This window comes from Bombus vancouverensis, chromosome 10 (genome assembly GCF_051014615.1).
Source record: "Bombus vancouverensis nearcticus chromosome 10, iyBomVanc1_principal, whole genome shotgun sequence".
Lineage (NCBI taxonomy): Eukaryota > Metazoa > Arthropoda > Insecta > Hymenoptera > Apidae > Bombus > Bombus vancouverensis.
In genome coordinates, this window is record NC_134920.1 from 6,225,343 (window position 1) to 6,242,116 (window position 16,774).

Here is a 16,774-nt window from a genome sequence, read left to right on the forward strand (position 1 = left end):
CAGTAGTTTTATTTCATTGTGAAGTATGATGAATGATTATCGGCGAATGATATGTATGAAAATTAATTAAGACGTATTATGCAAGTAGTTACTCGGAAAAACAGTTTCGTTACATTCCGCTCGATGTTAGATGAAATTTCTACGATGTACCACAGGCACAGTAGAAGGAAAAAGGACACTAAGAAAAAATATTATTAATGTTTATTTTTATTCATTGTAGAACATGACAGTTTCCTATGGTCATCGTTGATCACGATACATTTAGAGAAGTATAGCGAGAAAAGATTTCATTCACGTTTTGCCTATAGACACATCACAAAATACATATACACTCGCGCATTTCTTTGTTTATTACGGGTACCGCTATTATTTTTTTTTTTTCTGTGATAGACTGTATCAATTTTACATGCACTAAGTTAGAGCAATTCGCGACAAACTTCTAATCTTTCGAATCAGACTCTGAAATTGTCTAAACAACTATATGATTATATTATCTTTTGTATTACATCTACATTCGAATTTTAAGTAAAAATAAAAAAGCTTACAGTATCACTAGGCATTTTTAAGATATAATGTTCAACTTTTAATTTTCTAAAAGAACCAATCAATCGACTAGTGTATGTAATTGAGCGGAACATAACGAAATACATATGTATGTATTTCTAACTGTCCTTATCATTTATTCTGTCCTTTATCTGTGGCTGTCTGTCTTGTTCTTATCTATTGCTCCAGATCTATCATTTGAAAAGACATGCATTCGTCGTGTATTATGTATATCGGATGTAAGAAAAAGAAATAGAATCGTCGTGGAGTACAGAATTAAATTTTCCAGTGGAAATTCTTCTGACAATTCTTTTGAGACAATTGCGATTTGTATGAAGATACTACAAAGTACATGTAAGTACTTTCAAGCAAATATATAGTAAAACAATGTTTTCGTGCTTTTTTATCTGTCATCAACCGCAGTCTACAATGAAACGAAATCGAAACCATGATTATCAAGCCTATTTGTACCTGATGTCCATATTTGCTACTATTTTCGAATACTTTTCCGTCTCTTAAGGTGTCAAAACGTTCGCCATCGTTTCTTCATGTCCTTTCTACTGAAGTCATCCGTATTTTATTTTGACCAGTACTCAATAATAACAAGAAAAATATGAATTAATAATAGCAATAATACGATAATATTAATAACGATGGTGATGATATTGATTAGTTAGTAGTAGCAGTTAATAGCTGTAGTACTGATGGTGCTGGTAGTAATTAGCAACCGTACTAATAATGTGACGATGGTGATGATATGACACAGTGACAACAACGGTAGCGGGGATTAATTACATACGTACTGCGGTGAGACATATGTGTGTTCGTTTTTATTATATTTTTATTATTTTTTTTCGTTTGTTTCTTTCAATAAGCGTTCTACTTTACCCTCTACTTTCTCCATAGATGATAGTTTCTACATCTTCATTACAGTTTTCGTTTACGACTTCTGTATTTTTCTTGTGTTATTTTTTGGTTTTCTGTCCATGCTCTTTTTTTGTTTTAATTTACTGATTTCTTATTAGTTGACTACGGTTGAAGAAGTAGCAATGTTTCACTTCTTAATCGAACTATAATATATCTTTTAATAATTTTTTAGCGTTTCTTTGACGCGAATTGTATACGTATACACGCACACATGCACGCAGTCGCGTGCACACACAACGAACGCGCACTTACCATACACGCACACATACGCACATCAATATATATCTCTTTTTCTTCGTTTCGCGAGCCTCCGCTACCGTCTATCGTTTTACACAGCATTTTATTGCAAAAATCAGCGGAATACGGGTCGCAATCATAATGCCGGATTCCATTTATTTATTTTATCTTCGTTTAAACGAAGTGTAAAATAAATTATTCGTCGAAGATATGTCTTTCTATTTTGTTTGTTTCTTATTTTTTAAATTATTCCCGCATACTCATGTCGTATCTTACAAATTTGCGTATGGTGCCAGGCATTCATGAAAGCAACCCGATGTTACTTCTCTAAAAATAAGCTGTAATATCCTTCTTGCGTGCAATTCCATTTCTGTTTCTCTTCCAATAAAATATAATACATATTTGTATATATATGTATATATATATTATATATATTCTTTGAGGAATCCTTTTCCAGGTATAGTAATTAGTTTTTTCCCATCTCTTATTTACTACGCTTACGCGAGATATCTTGGGTGGTTTCACGTGCGGAGGCCGTGTGTATGTTTTTATCTTTTCCCATTGAAATCTTACTGAAGTGTACTACTGAAATACGCTCTCGCGTATCTGGCAGTTTGTATCACCGTTAGAACTACTCTCTTGTAATTTGTCTACTTTTGCGAAATTCGTTCGAATCCTGGGACAGTACATATATAATATATATCTCTATATGTACCATGCTCTCGATTGAGCGAATCTTTTTAAAAATATTAACAACAGAGGAGCTGTAATTACATTTCATCTCGTTAACAACCTCCGGTTCCCATTAGGACTTGTTATAAACGTAAAAAAATTCAACTTTACAATTTTGACGAAACTAACGAAACATTTGGTTTCCGAAACTGAAACTTTTGTTTGAATTCCATCAATTATTCTCAATCCCTCTTTCCTTAATAAAATCTAAAATTGATCGCAATCTAACCTGTACGCGCTTCAATTATGAACGAGCAGGCAAAGAACGTGTTGTTCCGGATCCGAACGGTCTTTTCTATTGAATCGTTGATTCAGTTTTTAGGCGTTAAGTGTTATCCGCTGGTGGCTGAATAGTTTAGGCTATGGAGAAGTGCGGCGAGGTTAAGACAGGTATTGCAAACGGGTACGAAAGAAGGAAACTCGGCATCGCCAGAATAACCATCAACAAGGATGTCAACGGCAGTAAGAAGGACGGTGTGTGGCTTTCGGCCGAGTTACAGAGATCACCGGTGCAAGCGCAGTAGACTGCGTGAACGTCGTGAGTACCTGATCTTACTAAGCAATCGCCATTGTCTCTCGCATCCGTTATGTATCCACAATCTCTGACAACCCTGATCTTCCCGTACACTGGAAATTCATCAAAGTCAGAACATTACAATGAGCGTTCATAATTTTTCAATAGACAGCTAAATGTCAAATGATTAACTCGCTAGGAAATTAAACAGCCACAAAGATAAATCATTTATTTAAGAGGCTAGCCACTGCAAATCCGTGAAGATCATAACTATATTTGGCAATCTTTAAAGGGAAAATCATAAAATAAATCGAAAAATTGTTGAAATTTTCATCCTTGAGGAATACAATCGTATTTTTGCAATAAAATAACTGCACTGCAACGATAAGAATTTTTGAGGTGATCATTTAACCGACGTGCATAATTACGAGCATATATGGTTAATTACGGTATATTCGGTACATTACGGTGCGCATAATTACGGTTCGACATCTATAAGCATTAAAGAAATACATCTGGATCTTTAGAAATATTTATTTTTTTAGAAATGGTGAATATTTAAAAAAACATCTGATTTCTAATTACGAAAGTATTGTGTGATAATGTCGATAACAAAGCAAGTTTTTAATGTGTAGGAAAATCCTTCAAAAATTGCCAAAGATATCTATATTATTCATGCTTCCAAGTAAACTTTAACATGTAGCTACTGAAATTCTTTGGAAGCTTGATTTCTTTGTTAATTGTATGTATCTTTATTTATGTATATGATGATCAGATCTACATATTTCACAGAGAATGAGAACAACTTCAGCAAAGTTCTACGTTGAGGATACAGGTGACATCTTTTAATATCATACACGTGCGCACATTCGCGAAAAATGTCAATCTTGTGAGAGGATTATGTAAGTGCTATTTGAAAAAATCACGGGCAGCCTCGTGAATATTCTGCTTAACTGGTATTGTGAATCTGAAGGGGATGCTACACGTGTATCTTTTCTACTTTGATGCTAGAGATCTAATAACTTTTGGGGTTCGGTTGCCGCAATGCAGTCAGCTATTTGCCCTTATCCGATAACAAATATCAATGCATAGTAATTTGAATTTTAATGGTCTGTCACGGAATGTATGAATATTTTGTTGTATTTTTAGGCACGAAAACTTATACAATAATTTTACCAAAGTAAACAGTATTATGCATGCAATAGGCAATTACTAATTCACTAATTACTATCACATGTACCTTTTTGACTGATCTTTCGACAAAGAGTCGGCGCCAGGCTGCTCAGATGGTTTAAGCGGGGTCGAAAGCTGCAGTTCACCGTTCCAAGACTGTACGGATTGAAAGGATCGCCGCACCTTGGATCGTATGCGCTGTTGCATTTGTAGCATATTATTGCTTCTCCTGAAAAATGAATTTTATATCAAACACCAAGCAAAAATGGAGATATTCTATCTAATATTAATATTTAAATCCAACTTATACCATAAGAATTTTTTATGAACAATTATATAGATATTGATTGAATATTAGAATAATTGAAAAAAATAATGGAAGAAAGAAATTAAGAGGAAAGAATTCTTTTATAAATCACAATAAACTGGATTTTTGTTTCATAATTATATGCTAAAATACCAGGCTATTCTATTGATTGTAATAGGATAGGTCAGGATTTAGAAGTGCTGAAATCATTTTATAGATTGTGGCTCCTTTCGCACTGCTCTTATCACATTCTGCAACTTACTCAAAACTAGGCCACTAATGTGTAGGTGCTTGTTACGATACATGTATGCAATTAATCTGTTAGTGTCTATTAAAAGCTTTAGAATATAGATAAACATGCGAAAGGACTGTCGATAATTGTTTTCAATTGAAATACATCATCGTAAAACAATGAACAGGTACAATAAACTGAAAAAAGTTATCTATTCTTTATTAAGAATTATTTTATTATGAATTATCCTGAAGATTAAGATTCAGGATAAACGTTGATGAGTATTTTTGATGGTATCTAATGTTTCATAATGATTCCACATTGTAAGGTAATTTCGTTGATCGGTTAATGGAAATTTAATTTCTTCTAGAAATGACCATTTTGCTTGGAATTCAAGACGCTTCGTTTACGAAGTTCTGGTGATTCGCTACGGCCCTGCCGCGTTGTGACGTCACCACGCAACCCCATTCACCCTCCCAACAAGTCTGGTTACAGCACCAGCTGATATCGAGCAGGAAGACCCCGACCAATGCGCGCGATGACCTACTGATACACACATAAGAAAATAGGTCTAACGATAGAAGAATAAATGTTGCAAATTTTAGCAATAGAAATTTATTTGGAAACGGTATATTTGACGGTTATAACTTTTTAAACTTTCACTTTTGCAAAATTGAAACGTTACATTTTAATGAATTGTTTAACAGAAAAATTAAAAAACACTCTTACTTTTATGATTGTCTGAAAGGTTTTCTATATATATTTCTTACTTTGTTAACAGAATCTGTTAAAGAGAAGAGTATCGATTATGGTTTAATGGATCATGCGTAATTTGGTAAAAGAAAATGTTTCGTTATTAATTAAAAAATAAAATTGTGTAAACGAGATTTTACATTCCCTTTTGATTAGTCGAATTCACCCCGAGAGCGCAGGAAAATATAGATGAGGTAGCTCGGTACCCTGACCTTGAATAAGTTCTGCAGGGCGTTTTACTGACTCGCGCCGTTCTAGCTTTCAATGGCAAGTTCTGCACTGTTAAAATACCAAATCTTTTGCTATTTGATTCACTAATAATGGAGAACGCTCTATAAAAGACTCATTTAATTAATAACCATCAATATTGCCTGTGACTATCAAATAATTTTTAACATTATTTTAACAAAAAGACCCAATTTTTTTTGTAAATTTTCGTACAACTACTAAAAGTCATTCAAGCATGAAATAGGCATCACAGGTACGGTAGGTTACACCATAGTCACAAGAAGACAAAATCCCTCGGCGGTTCGATTAAAGAGGACAAGCTGATGTATCATGTTATTGTCAAGCTAAAGAAGCCTCCGTATTAACAAAGTAATAATTTTGACTTGCAAGTACAAGGCGTGAAAACATTGATCAGAATTGTGTGTGCACAGAAGATTCTTCAATGACATTTGAAACCACACGAGACGTTCGATCAGCAGTAAATAGGACAGGACAGCTGGGGTAAACGGTAGGGGTAAGTCGCGTGAGGAACCAACAAGCGCTGCGTGACATTGCAGGTCCTTATGTAATCGACAGGAATTGAAACGAAGGGATCGGCCCAGATGCCTCTCTCTCTCTCTCTGACATAAAAACATGCATAATAAGAAGAAACAGGGAAGAACATTGACTGAGATGATGGTTCGCTTACAACTATAGGATTTACTGATTTAGCATTTGATACTTTAAATTAGAAAACTTAAAGCTATCTGTAAAGATTATTTTTAAGTCAGTAAAATCTGCTTTTTTTTTGTATATTGTTTGAAGTAAATGTGTATTCATGTTTTTCAATAATTTTAGGCACCAAAATAACTGAATATTTAGTTAATCTACGTGAACATTTGGAAGATATGACGTTACTCTGCTGACCATTAGGATTTATTTAAGTAGGTCGTCAGATTCATTCGAAGATGCGAACAACACTCACTGATGTACAGTTTGTATAAGCATAACAATCCAAATTTTATAAAAAATTTATCAATAAGGCAAGGTTAACGCGAGGAACGTCCCCTTGGTCACGGCACCACGCGGTGCAGGGAGAATAGAATTCGAAGGAGAGTGTGAGAGAATGCAGCGGGAGGGAGGGGAGAAAGTGGGTCGCTCGATAACCCTCGCGGGGGCCAGGTTCTATGAACCAAAATTCTAAATTTCAACAAATTGCATCAGCTAACAGATGATAATCATTTTTCTTGGAAAGAAAATGACCGAGTGAACAATCAAGAAATAACTTAGAGATAAGTGAAGTCTCGCCGGTACTTTCTCCAGTTTGGTTCTGTCCGCGATACAGAAACAACCCGATTCAATTAGTAACTTTAAGTTTGACCAGTTACGAAATTGTACCTTTAAGGTTAGTGTCTAACGATTGAAGCGAATTACACGCAACAACGCTTCGCTTACGTCACATCACAATTTTATATTTTCAACGTTGCATCCGATTCAGACTTTTACAAAGACGTATTATAATTTTTAAGAGTATTTTTACTTCATACAATTGATGTGATGCGAACGTTCTATCCACGTTAAGCTGTTTGTATCGAAGAGTTTTTATTCTTAAAATTTCCTATTCTGTCACTGATTTTCTTCGTCGTTTCTATCAACACGAATGTATTGTAGTAATTATTCCACAAACGTTAATTATGCATTAAACATTATAGAAATAATCACTTATTCCGAAATGTCGATACATTTGTATCGCACTGCCGCAGTGCTTTAAACTTTTGCGAAAGTCGCTCTCTTTAATGGGCCGACCTCCAAACCAGTTATTTCTATTGTTCCGAGAAATACACCCAGTTTACTAAGTATGTAAATCGACTTCTTATTTTGTCTTTTTGCATTTACCATAAAATTTATGTGAAAAGCGAAAAATTACACTTTTCCGAGAAAATGATTATTTCTAATCATTCAGTATACGTTCCCGAAGTTTCTGTCCGATTTTAATCATTTTTTCTATTAAAAATACATCGTCCTACAATCTTATTTTTTCTTCTTGCGTGCGTGATACAGGATTGTATCCTTGACTTCCGATAAGTTGTTTCCTTACCGCGCGATTTACTTTTATAACGAGATTCAATTTAGAAATTGAGTACGATCGGTTCCAGACGAGCATCGGGGAAGTACCACAAGTGCTACCATTGTACGAGTTCTCTGACAAACATCTAGAACACCATAATCCTCTACAGAACAGGAATGTCCTCTACAAAGTTATCTTACTTCATACTAATTGCCCTCATTTGCGTTAGTTATATGTATCCACAGCCTATGACATAATCCATCGAAGTATCCATCTATAATATGAAGGACAAAGTTTTTGAAAACTGCCGACAGTTTACATCGATACGATTGGAAAGAAGATAGCTATCGAGCTGATAAAAAAGACGTGACTGAAAAGTTGCAAGGACTGCGGCCGATAAAAGCTCGATCGTACCTTTTATGTAACATTGAAATCAATAGCTCGTTTGTTCCGGCGTCTTTCTTTTCATAGCTCAAACGACTTCTGCTTCCAAGAAGAAACTTTAGCCGATTTGTAACGATTCTCCGCTTGGCAGGATTTGCCATCGTCACGTGAAACGCGTGCAGAACTAATGATGCACTGTGATATGTCCTCCTATTATGTATGTATCTGCTCTTTCCGTTGATCACTGCATTGCGCAGTAACGTACGTGACTCTTTTAAAAAACTCGATCTTGTTCAATTGCTCTACGAATTTATAAGGTAATGAGAAGTTTTCTTTTTAACTGACTTCCGTCTTTCCATATATGAGTTACGAAACATTACGTAAAAGAAGCTTGAATTTTCTGTTGAAAAACTTGCTTAACTTTGTTCCAACGAAATATTATATTGCGTGAAAATAGACAAAAAATAATCGCCGATTGGGATTAATAAGAACATATATCTTTCAGGCATGCAGTTCGCGTGCGCCGATTCAGAAGGAGAATTTACGATAAGAAGTAAAGAATTTTCATAGATTGATCGTAAATCTACTGGTTCGATAAGAAACTAGATCGTTAAAGTAGCATGTGTTTTGTTATCTTATATATTACTATAATTTCTTAATAGTTGCACAAACTATTAGCTTCGTATATACGAAATTCTATGCGTTCTATAGATTGATCATCGACAATCGTTTCAGGATAAACGAATATTGAGATGAGATCAGTGGTGATTGAAAGGGGGCGCGAAAAATTGGACTCACCGTGATGAATAGTCGACAGCAGAACCACGAGGACGAGGGTGACGATCGGCGCGAGACGGTTTGCAATCATGATCACGATCACCGGACCATGTGTTTCAGGCTAATCACGTTGCAGTCAGTCACTTCGGACGTGTTGCCTCCACCCTCGCTGCATGGAAAGTTCGCACGCGGCAGGTCTGATTATAATTGTGTTAATATTTATATAAATTTTCTGTAACTTGTAGAGCCTTCTCGAAAAATGAACAATGTTTGAAAGATATCGAGAACGAGTGAAAAGAATTTATATGATGGCAGTGTTCGATAGACAGGTCCTGTCTATGATGTCTCTTTCTCCGTTCTCACGTCCGAAATGACTGAACAAACGTGTACGAACCTTCTGATTTCTTGCGTGGTGCACCGTACGTGATCGCGGACGCGTCGCGTCTGATGAGGGTCAGACGAGTTTCCGTCGGCTATGCGGCAGATCTGCCCCCTCTGGTTTTTCCATGCGCTTTACGTCCACTCACCGTTCACCACCGTACCCCACCAGTACTGGAACCAATTTTTCTTATCAAGGTAATAATAACTTTCTCATTACTGTTTTTCTTAAAATACGCCTAAATATTTTTTTTTAGATATTTTTCAAAATATTACAAAATATTTTCTCTTTATATTTGAAATTTACATAGAATTCATATTAATTAAAATTTAATATTTAATCGATTCTTAAAAAGAAAATTTCGAAGTATGTGAGATAGAGTAAAAGTATAGTAAAATTAATCATGATCTTTTAATCATTTTGAGAAGATAATAAGCGTATCTGGGTTAAGATTGTGTGTTTAAGGGTGAAATTTATCGTTCATCTTTCAAGAGGAAAAAATTTTACTTTGTTGAAAATTTTGAATTGAGAAAAAGTTGTATCGCATTTTGAATCATCCATTTTTTACAATATGAATAATTAATATTATAGTATTCTAGTTATTTTTATTAAACTCTAAAATTATGTAACAACGAATTCCAGTACTAGCGAATGTAGTTTTTTCTATGCAGATCATGTAAAACTATTCCTGAAGTTGTGTTCGCATGTCAAATACTAACCTGGTAAACTCGATCTATGTACAGACTACAAATTGTAATTCAGCAAGTAGTGAAGACCACTTATAATACACAGCCTGCAGTAGTATATGGACAATATAATCAGACATTGAAGACGCTTAAGAAATGAAGATTTTAGCTTCTATTCTTTAACAAAAAGCACATATGTACATATTTCTAATAGAAATTTTTTTATTAATCTTTCATAAACTTATGAATGATTCATTAAAAATCTCAATTATTCATTTCAGATATTATATGTATGGTAATTGCAAAGCACTAACTTCACCATTTATCGACAATATTGCGTATTTACTTACCTTCTTTAGATATACATGTAAAGCTATGTTTATGGACAGTAAATAATATGTGTTAAAAACCAACTAATATTTAGTGTAATTTTAATAGCGTTATTTATTCAAATTGAATGATTCTATTTTATATACCGAAAAGGTTGATCGTTTAACTTTACACAGAGAATTGTTTTCTGTAATAAAAGTTTATTTAATAAGCGTACAAAGCTTTCTCTTGGTAGTGACCTTTTATTGTAAATATTCTATATATAAAATAAAACAATAATAATAATTTACAGTAACGATAAGTTTACCTATCTGCTTTTATTTACTAGGTTTATTTTTATTATCTAGTTTTCCTAAAATTAATTCAAAAATGATTATAAGGAAAGAAGGAAAAAATAAAAACAGCTTTTTAGGATTTCCAAAATTTCCTTATGAAAAAAGAGGAATGTCTGTCAATGCTAATGGATGATATAAATGAATGTATATATATATATATATATATATATATGTATATATATATAACACTTTTATCAACTCTGTAAAACTATCGCTAATGAACGACATATATGTATTAGGTTGACCTAAAGTTTTTTTCCTTTTATAAAGAAATAATACACAATACTACAGCATGAATGACATTTTTTGTTTTATATTATTTTATTGAGAACAAAATGCTATTCTATTCATAGAACAAAATTCTATTGGAACAAAATGAATCATACATAATTCAAAAAAATAATATAAAACAAAAAATGTTGTGGATCTATTATTTCCTTATAAAAGGAAAAAGCTTTTGGATAAACCTAATATAATATCTAATACGATAATACGTCTCTTCGGCATTTATAAATCAACTTGACTAAAAACTCGTATAGCACTATGATACAGTACTTAAATAGGCACGTTCAGTATAAGTACTAGTTCTATTCCAGTCTCCTATTAATAAATGATACTTATTTATTATTAAAAACTATATTTCGTTCAACACAATCTATATTTATTTATGAATATATATAATATATATTTTTTTTCATTTTTTACCAAAGAAAACTACAAAATTTTTATTTAAGGCCAATTATTTTGTTCAGGAACTAGAGTGCCAGATTATTAAATAAAACAGCTTCAGCATAAAACCGATCACTGTTAATACATATATAGTGCGCTGTTGGAAAGAAGTTCTGCGGCACGGCACAGAGTCAAGAGAGGGTACATACTGTTCTCTATCGCTCACTGTCACGTGTTGCTATATTGTTTTATTTATTCATGTGACACTTTCCACCAATATGCATTCTTTATGATTGTGTTGAATCTATCCTTCAGCGGTACTTCTTTCTAACAGTGCACAGTATGTAAGTATATATGTAATTATATAAATCTCTCATACACAGGGTGTTTTGTCTAACGCGACATCAACAACTCTTTGGCCACTTGCTGTCACGTAACAAAAGAAATTATGAACCAAAATTTATCAGTATCCAGTATACTACAAATAACCATAATCAATTTTAAAAATAGTTTGTTTTCATAGTGAAATTAAGATCATTACATTATAGGGGACCTTAGAATGAATTAAAAAAACATATTATATTATGTTTTATTAAGAAATTTTGTAACAAATTGAAAAGAATTAATTTCAATTTCAATTTTAATTTTACAAAAACAAATTTTGGTTCAAAATTTTCCTCTTTTACATAGCTGCAAATAGTTTAAGACTTGAGCATCGTATTAGTTGTTACCACTCTGTATAAACAAAAGTTACCCTATTCTCAAAGGCATTATTTTATGGTATAATAATCGTTTGGCATGTTGACTTATACAATTCAATTCTCGTGCTCATCAGGATGGTCTGTCTTAATATGATGCGTGAATGTATATTGCGTGGTGAATCGTTTCTTACAATAAGGGCACTGATATGGCATCAGAGGATGTGCAGATCTTAAATGTGCAACAGCTAATTCCCGTAAAACAAATGGAGACTGACATACTCCGCACCGATACCTAGTATTATAAATATTACAGATATTAATACTTTATAAATCTTTCTAAATTTTAATATAAATTTAAATTTTACCCGCCAGTTGTCCTGATTAGAGTTCGTTTAACAGGAGGTGGTGTACTTTCCTCGTTTATTTCTACTTTTGGTTCAATAGGAGGAACCGAATATTCCAATGATGTTTCAGGTGTTAATTTTGGCATAGTTTTTTCTTCTTCTGATTCCTCCTTTAAATCTTGTTTTCGCACCTATATGAATAGAAAGATGAATTTTCAAATATGGTGAAAGCCTAAAAATTAGTAAAAAGAATTTTGTATGAGTTACTTACTGTTGTATGTGAACTTTCCATATGTACTCTCATATGAGAGTTTTTCGATTGAAAACTACTAAAAGACGCATTGCATTTGGAACATTTATATCTTTTACTGTTACTCAACGATGCAGACTTTTGCGAAGACTTTGAGGATACTCCTTTTTTACCGAGCACAATTTCTGCCGTGCATTGATGAGTTAGCAGAGATACTTCTTTAAAAAATATTTTATTACACTTAGGACAGTGATATGTTTTGTCAACAATGTGCGTTTTTTGATGTACTTTATATGCATTTTTATCTACGAATGATTTGTTACATACTGTGCATATATATACTGATGCAGATTCATTTCGTTTATGAGATACCTATTATTAAAATTAAGAAAAACACATTAAAAGATGCACAAAACAGAGAAAAATATATTTCAAGAATAATAATTACATACCTCGTGTCTAAATAATTGCCACTTTTCCTTGAAAGATTTTTTACATATATGACACATGAAATTTTTACAAGTGAAATTATCCGAATGTGTCTGTAAATGCGTTAACATTGTAGTGTGATCGCTGAACCACTGTAAACAGATACCACATCTTGCCACATTTTTAAATGCATTGGTATTTAATGGAACGTTTCTTTTTAAAGGTGGTTCTTCATGATTAGGAATATCTTCTCTTTCTATCATCTGCAGTTTACAATATTGTAATTTTATTTTTATGTTTTCACAATGACCTTTTCGAATAATATATATATAAATATATGTAATAAAACCTCTGAATATGTCCTAGTTCTTGATGCACGAGTTCTAGCTTCTCTTGCCTCCTTAGCTTCCCTTTCGGCATTTAATGCTTCTTCTTGTTCGACGCTAGCCATTACAGGCGACATTGTAGGTTGCTGACTATGTTCACTCATTCTATGTGCTGCTAGACGTATGAACAGTCCAAATGATCGTCCGCATATATCACATTTATGTCTTTTTGGTTCATGAGTACGCATGTGATTTGATAACGCACTTTGTTGAGTACAAACCTGTAAAAAGAATGAGAATTTAAAAAATGTAATTGTTAATGTATAATTAATATTTTGTACAAAGCATACATAAGACTATTTACTTTTCCGCAAGTAGGACACGTAAGTGACTTAGTAGCGTCTGTAAAATGTTCCCTCTTCACTTCTTTTGAAGGTTCTTCACTTTTGAGAACCTTCGCCGATTGTTGATTCGTTAGGTGTAATATTTTTGTTGGTGTGTAATTACTGACCTCATGTAATTGAATATGACTTTGATAAGTTTCCACACTTGGGAAAAATCTATAAAGTGAAGAAGTTAGATATAACGAAAGTCAGAGGAATTAAAAAAATCAGAATTGCGATGAATGGAAAATGTACACAACCTATTACATAAAGAGCACCATGTATTAGACCCAATTTCATTTATTTGAGTTAAATGATCACGTAATCTATGTTTCTTCAGCATCTCCCAACTAACAAATTGTCTATCACATTGGTCGCAATCTAGAACACTTCTATCAAAGTCTAATGTTACTTTTAAATGATTAGTAGCTTCATGTTTAGCCAAATCTTCTACCAACTCAAAACAAGCAGAACATTTCCTGCAATTATACTTTCTTGGACAGTGTAACTGCATATGTTTCATTAAACTTTCCTTTGTTCTGCAATGAATAATTACTAATTACAAAACTATGCACAAAATACATTGTAATTAGTAAAAACTTACTTATAATAACTATTGCAAGGAGTACACCACCACTTAGAAGATAGCTTTGTTTCTGAATTTAAGTCCTTCCTATCATTCATTGTTAAACTACCCATTAGTACTTGTTCTAAAATACTCGTCCTCTTTTCTTCTTCTTTTACCTGTATTCCTTGTTTTGAGTCATTGCTTTCTTCTTTTAATAAGCTTGTATTTTGTTCCACTATTATATCTAACTTATTATATGATTCATTTTCTATGTTGTTTTTATGTGATGGTTCATATACATTAACACCTAACCCCAATATTGGTTCTGTAGTCATTTCTTTGATCTCTACTTCACATGGCAATTCAGGTAATGATTCAATGCAACTATTTTGATGGTCTTGACTAATATCTATTGGCATTGATGGACTTTCAACTGGCAGTGAAACTGGCAAAGGTACTAATGGTGGTGGTGCTCTAGCCTTTTCTCTCCATAGTTGGGCCTAAGAATCACGATGTTGTTTATTCAAAAAGATATACAAACAATTACACAATATGAATTAATCTGAAAAGAAAATGAAATATACCTGACAGGGATCAGGAGAATTTTTCATTGCTTCTAAATAAATCTGAACAGATTCAATGTCCTTATAAGCTAACAGCTTCAAGTGCATGCTTTTGTAAACACTCAGACAGTATTCTCTAAACTCATAAACGTCGTCCAACCTGGCGGCACAGAACTGACATATTTGCTTTGGCAGTGGATCGGTTTTGTACACTAGAACTGGCAGGCAAGCACGTAACTTTTGTGCCACTTTACGCTGTACACCTTCATTACCAAAAATCGACAGCATTTCGTTTTTCTCCTCTGAGCATAATCTACAAGCATTCTCCCACTTGTTAGGCACAGCCATTGTAAACAATTTGGTAGTGAACCGTTGCACTCTACGACGATCTCTTAATCTTAATCTCCACGATGATATGATTAACGTTAACGTGACGATAATCACACCACGATACGTATGTGTTTATTTTCCGTAGTTATATTCACGTTGGTATATGCGATCGCAAAATACGATCAGCTTCACAATTTAGGTTAGCCAACAGCCCATACCGAACGCAGGAGTCCAGTCACGAAATTGTGATCAAACAATGCATTCATCTTTTTCTCAGTCACGTTGAACATGCCACCCAGATGCTTCAACGGGTGATACTCGTTCTGGGAACTCGAAATTTTTCTTTTATCATTCTACTTTCACCTTGTGCCGTTTTGACCGTTCGGAAACTTAGCCTTTCAAGTGTAAAGATTCAAGAGAACCGGTTCTCGTGCGTAACCGCTTATGTGCATGGATATTGCTTAATACCGTCGTCTATCATATGCACCTTCCAACTAAGTATCTCCGGTTCTCTGGCATTTTTCTTACCCCCGTACGACAACACCTTATGTAGTTTTATGTAGTCACTAGTCACTATGTTTTGATAACTGCTGCTCCAAAAGCCATCTCTCAGAATTTTAGGCATTATCGCTTCATGATATGATTCGGTGTTGCATTGGTAATTATTTTTATTTTATTTATATTCATCGTGATCGATTCCAGAAAACAGTATCGTTGGAACTTAAACGATTGTGATAGAATTGTAAATAAAAATAGTAAATCGTAGATTTGATGAATATATTCGATTTTAATGGCGTGGCGAAGATCATTGATCGTCGAGTAAGAATCATAGACAGATAACAAAAAACGCGGTCAATTTAAATTTACGGTTGTTTATTCCTTTTCTGGAAACCTATTTTTAATTCTACAATGGCACATTTAGAATTTTTCATGACCACGAAATGATTTTTATATGAATAAATAAATAAATAAATAAATAAATAATCGTTTATTTTATATGGTCGTCTCTACGTTCTAAAGTATCTTTAAGTTTAGTGTTAATAATATAACTTATTGTTAGATAAATATGGTAAAAGAATATGAGTTGAATTCTGAATATTTCGATGGGAAGAATGTTGGCTTTGTATTTAGTAATATTTATATATGAATAATCGATTTTCTCAACAATTATTCGAGAATCAAAGAAAAACATAGCATAAATTTTAAATATTTAAAAATCTGAAAAATAACATGCAACTAAATTAGATAAAATCATACATAAAATTCGTTTATAAATTTTTCTTGCAGGCTACTTGCTTTCATTACTATATCGTAAAATAATTGCAATTCTATATTTGACTAAGATAACGGTATTTCCTGAGAATTTGGGGTGGGAAATTGTAGTTAAATGAGTAGGTGAATTATGTAATATTTTGTTGAACATTAATTTATTTTATAAATTTACATATTTCAACATAAATATATATGAATATCACTCATATCTGGCTTTGCCAATATGTTTTACAATATAACAGATTTTATAATTGAATTTCTTGAATTTTTTTGATCTGTTTACAAAAATATGAAACAAAAAGAAGTTGGAAAGTAAGGAACATAATAAGTATGGACTTTCTTATGAAAGTATTGC

The 16,774-nt window shown here is 33.1% G+C and overlaps 2 protein-coding genes and 1 long non-coding RNA gene across 4 annotated transcripts; 1 reads left to right on the plus strand and 2 right to left on the minus strand.

Annotated features, from left to right (window-relative positions):
- Positions 1 to 1,898: 1,898 nt before the first annotated feature.
- Positions 1,899 to 9,013, minus strand: LOC117157828 (UPAR/Ly6 domain-containing protein crok). Its single transcript, XM_033336105.2, has 3 exons — positions 8,876 to 9,013; positions 4,194 to 4,355; positions 1,899 to 3,066 (listed from the first exon to the last, which is right to left on the minus strand). The coding sequence occupies exons 1-3, from the start codon at positions 8,943 to 8,945 to the stop codon at positions 2,795 to 2,797; spliced, it is 504 nt and encodes a 167-aa protein (XP_033191996.2). The 5' UTR covers positions 8,946 to 9,013; the 3' UTR covers positions 1,899 to 2,794.
- On the plus strand, positions 5,507 to 10,775 carry LOC143303250 (uncharacterized). 2 transcript variants are annotated; one of them, XR_013059377.1, is made up of 4 exons: positions 5,507 to 6,160; positions 6,223 to 6,411; positions 6,484 to 9,430; positions 9,977 to 10,775. It is a non-coding gene; the product is annotated as an uncharacterized LOC143303250 (long non-coding RNA). The 2 variants fall into 2 exon arrangements; XR_013059376.1 differs by having other exon boundaries at positions 5,507 to 6,411.
- A 222-nt stretch (positions 10,776 to 10,997) lies between these two features.
- LOC117157832 (uncharacterized) lies at positions 10,998 to 15,921 on the minus strand. Its single transcript, XM_033336116.2, has 9 exons — positions 14,839 to 15,921; positions 14,291 to 14,754; positions 13,947 to 14,225; positions 13,668 to 13,863; positions 13,327 to 13,584; positions 13,001 to 13,240; positions 12,570 to 12,920; positions 12,320 to 12,489; positions 10,998 to 12,246 (listed from the first exon to the last, which is right to left on the minus strand). The coding sequence occupies exons 1-9, from the start codon at positions 15,163 to 15,165 to the stop codon at positions 12,069 to 12,071; spliced, it is 2,463 nt and encodes an 820-aa protein (XP_033192007.1). The 5' UTR covers positions 15,166 to 15,921; the 3' UTR covers positions 10,998 to 12,068.
- Positions 15,922 to 16,774: the final 853 nt, after the last annotated feature.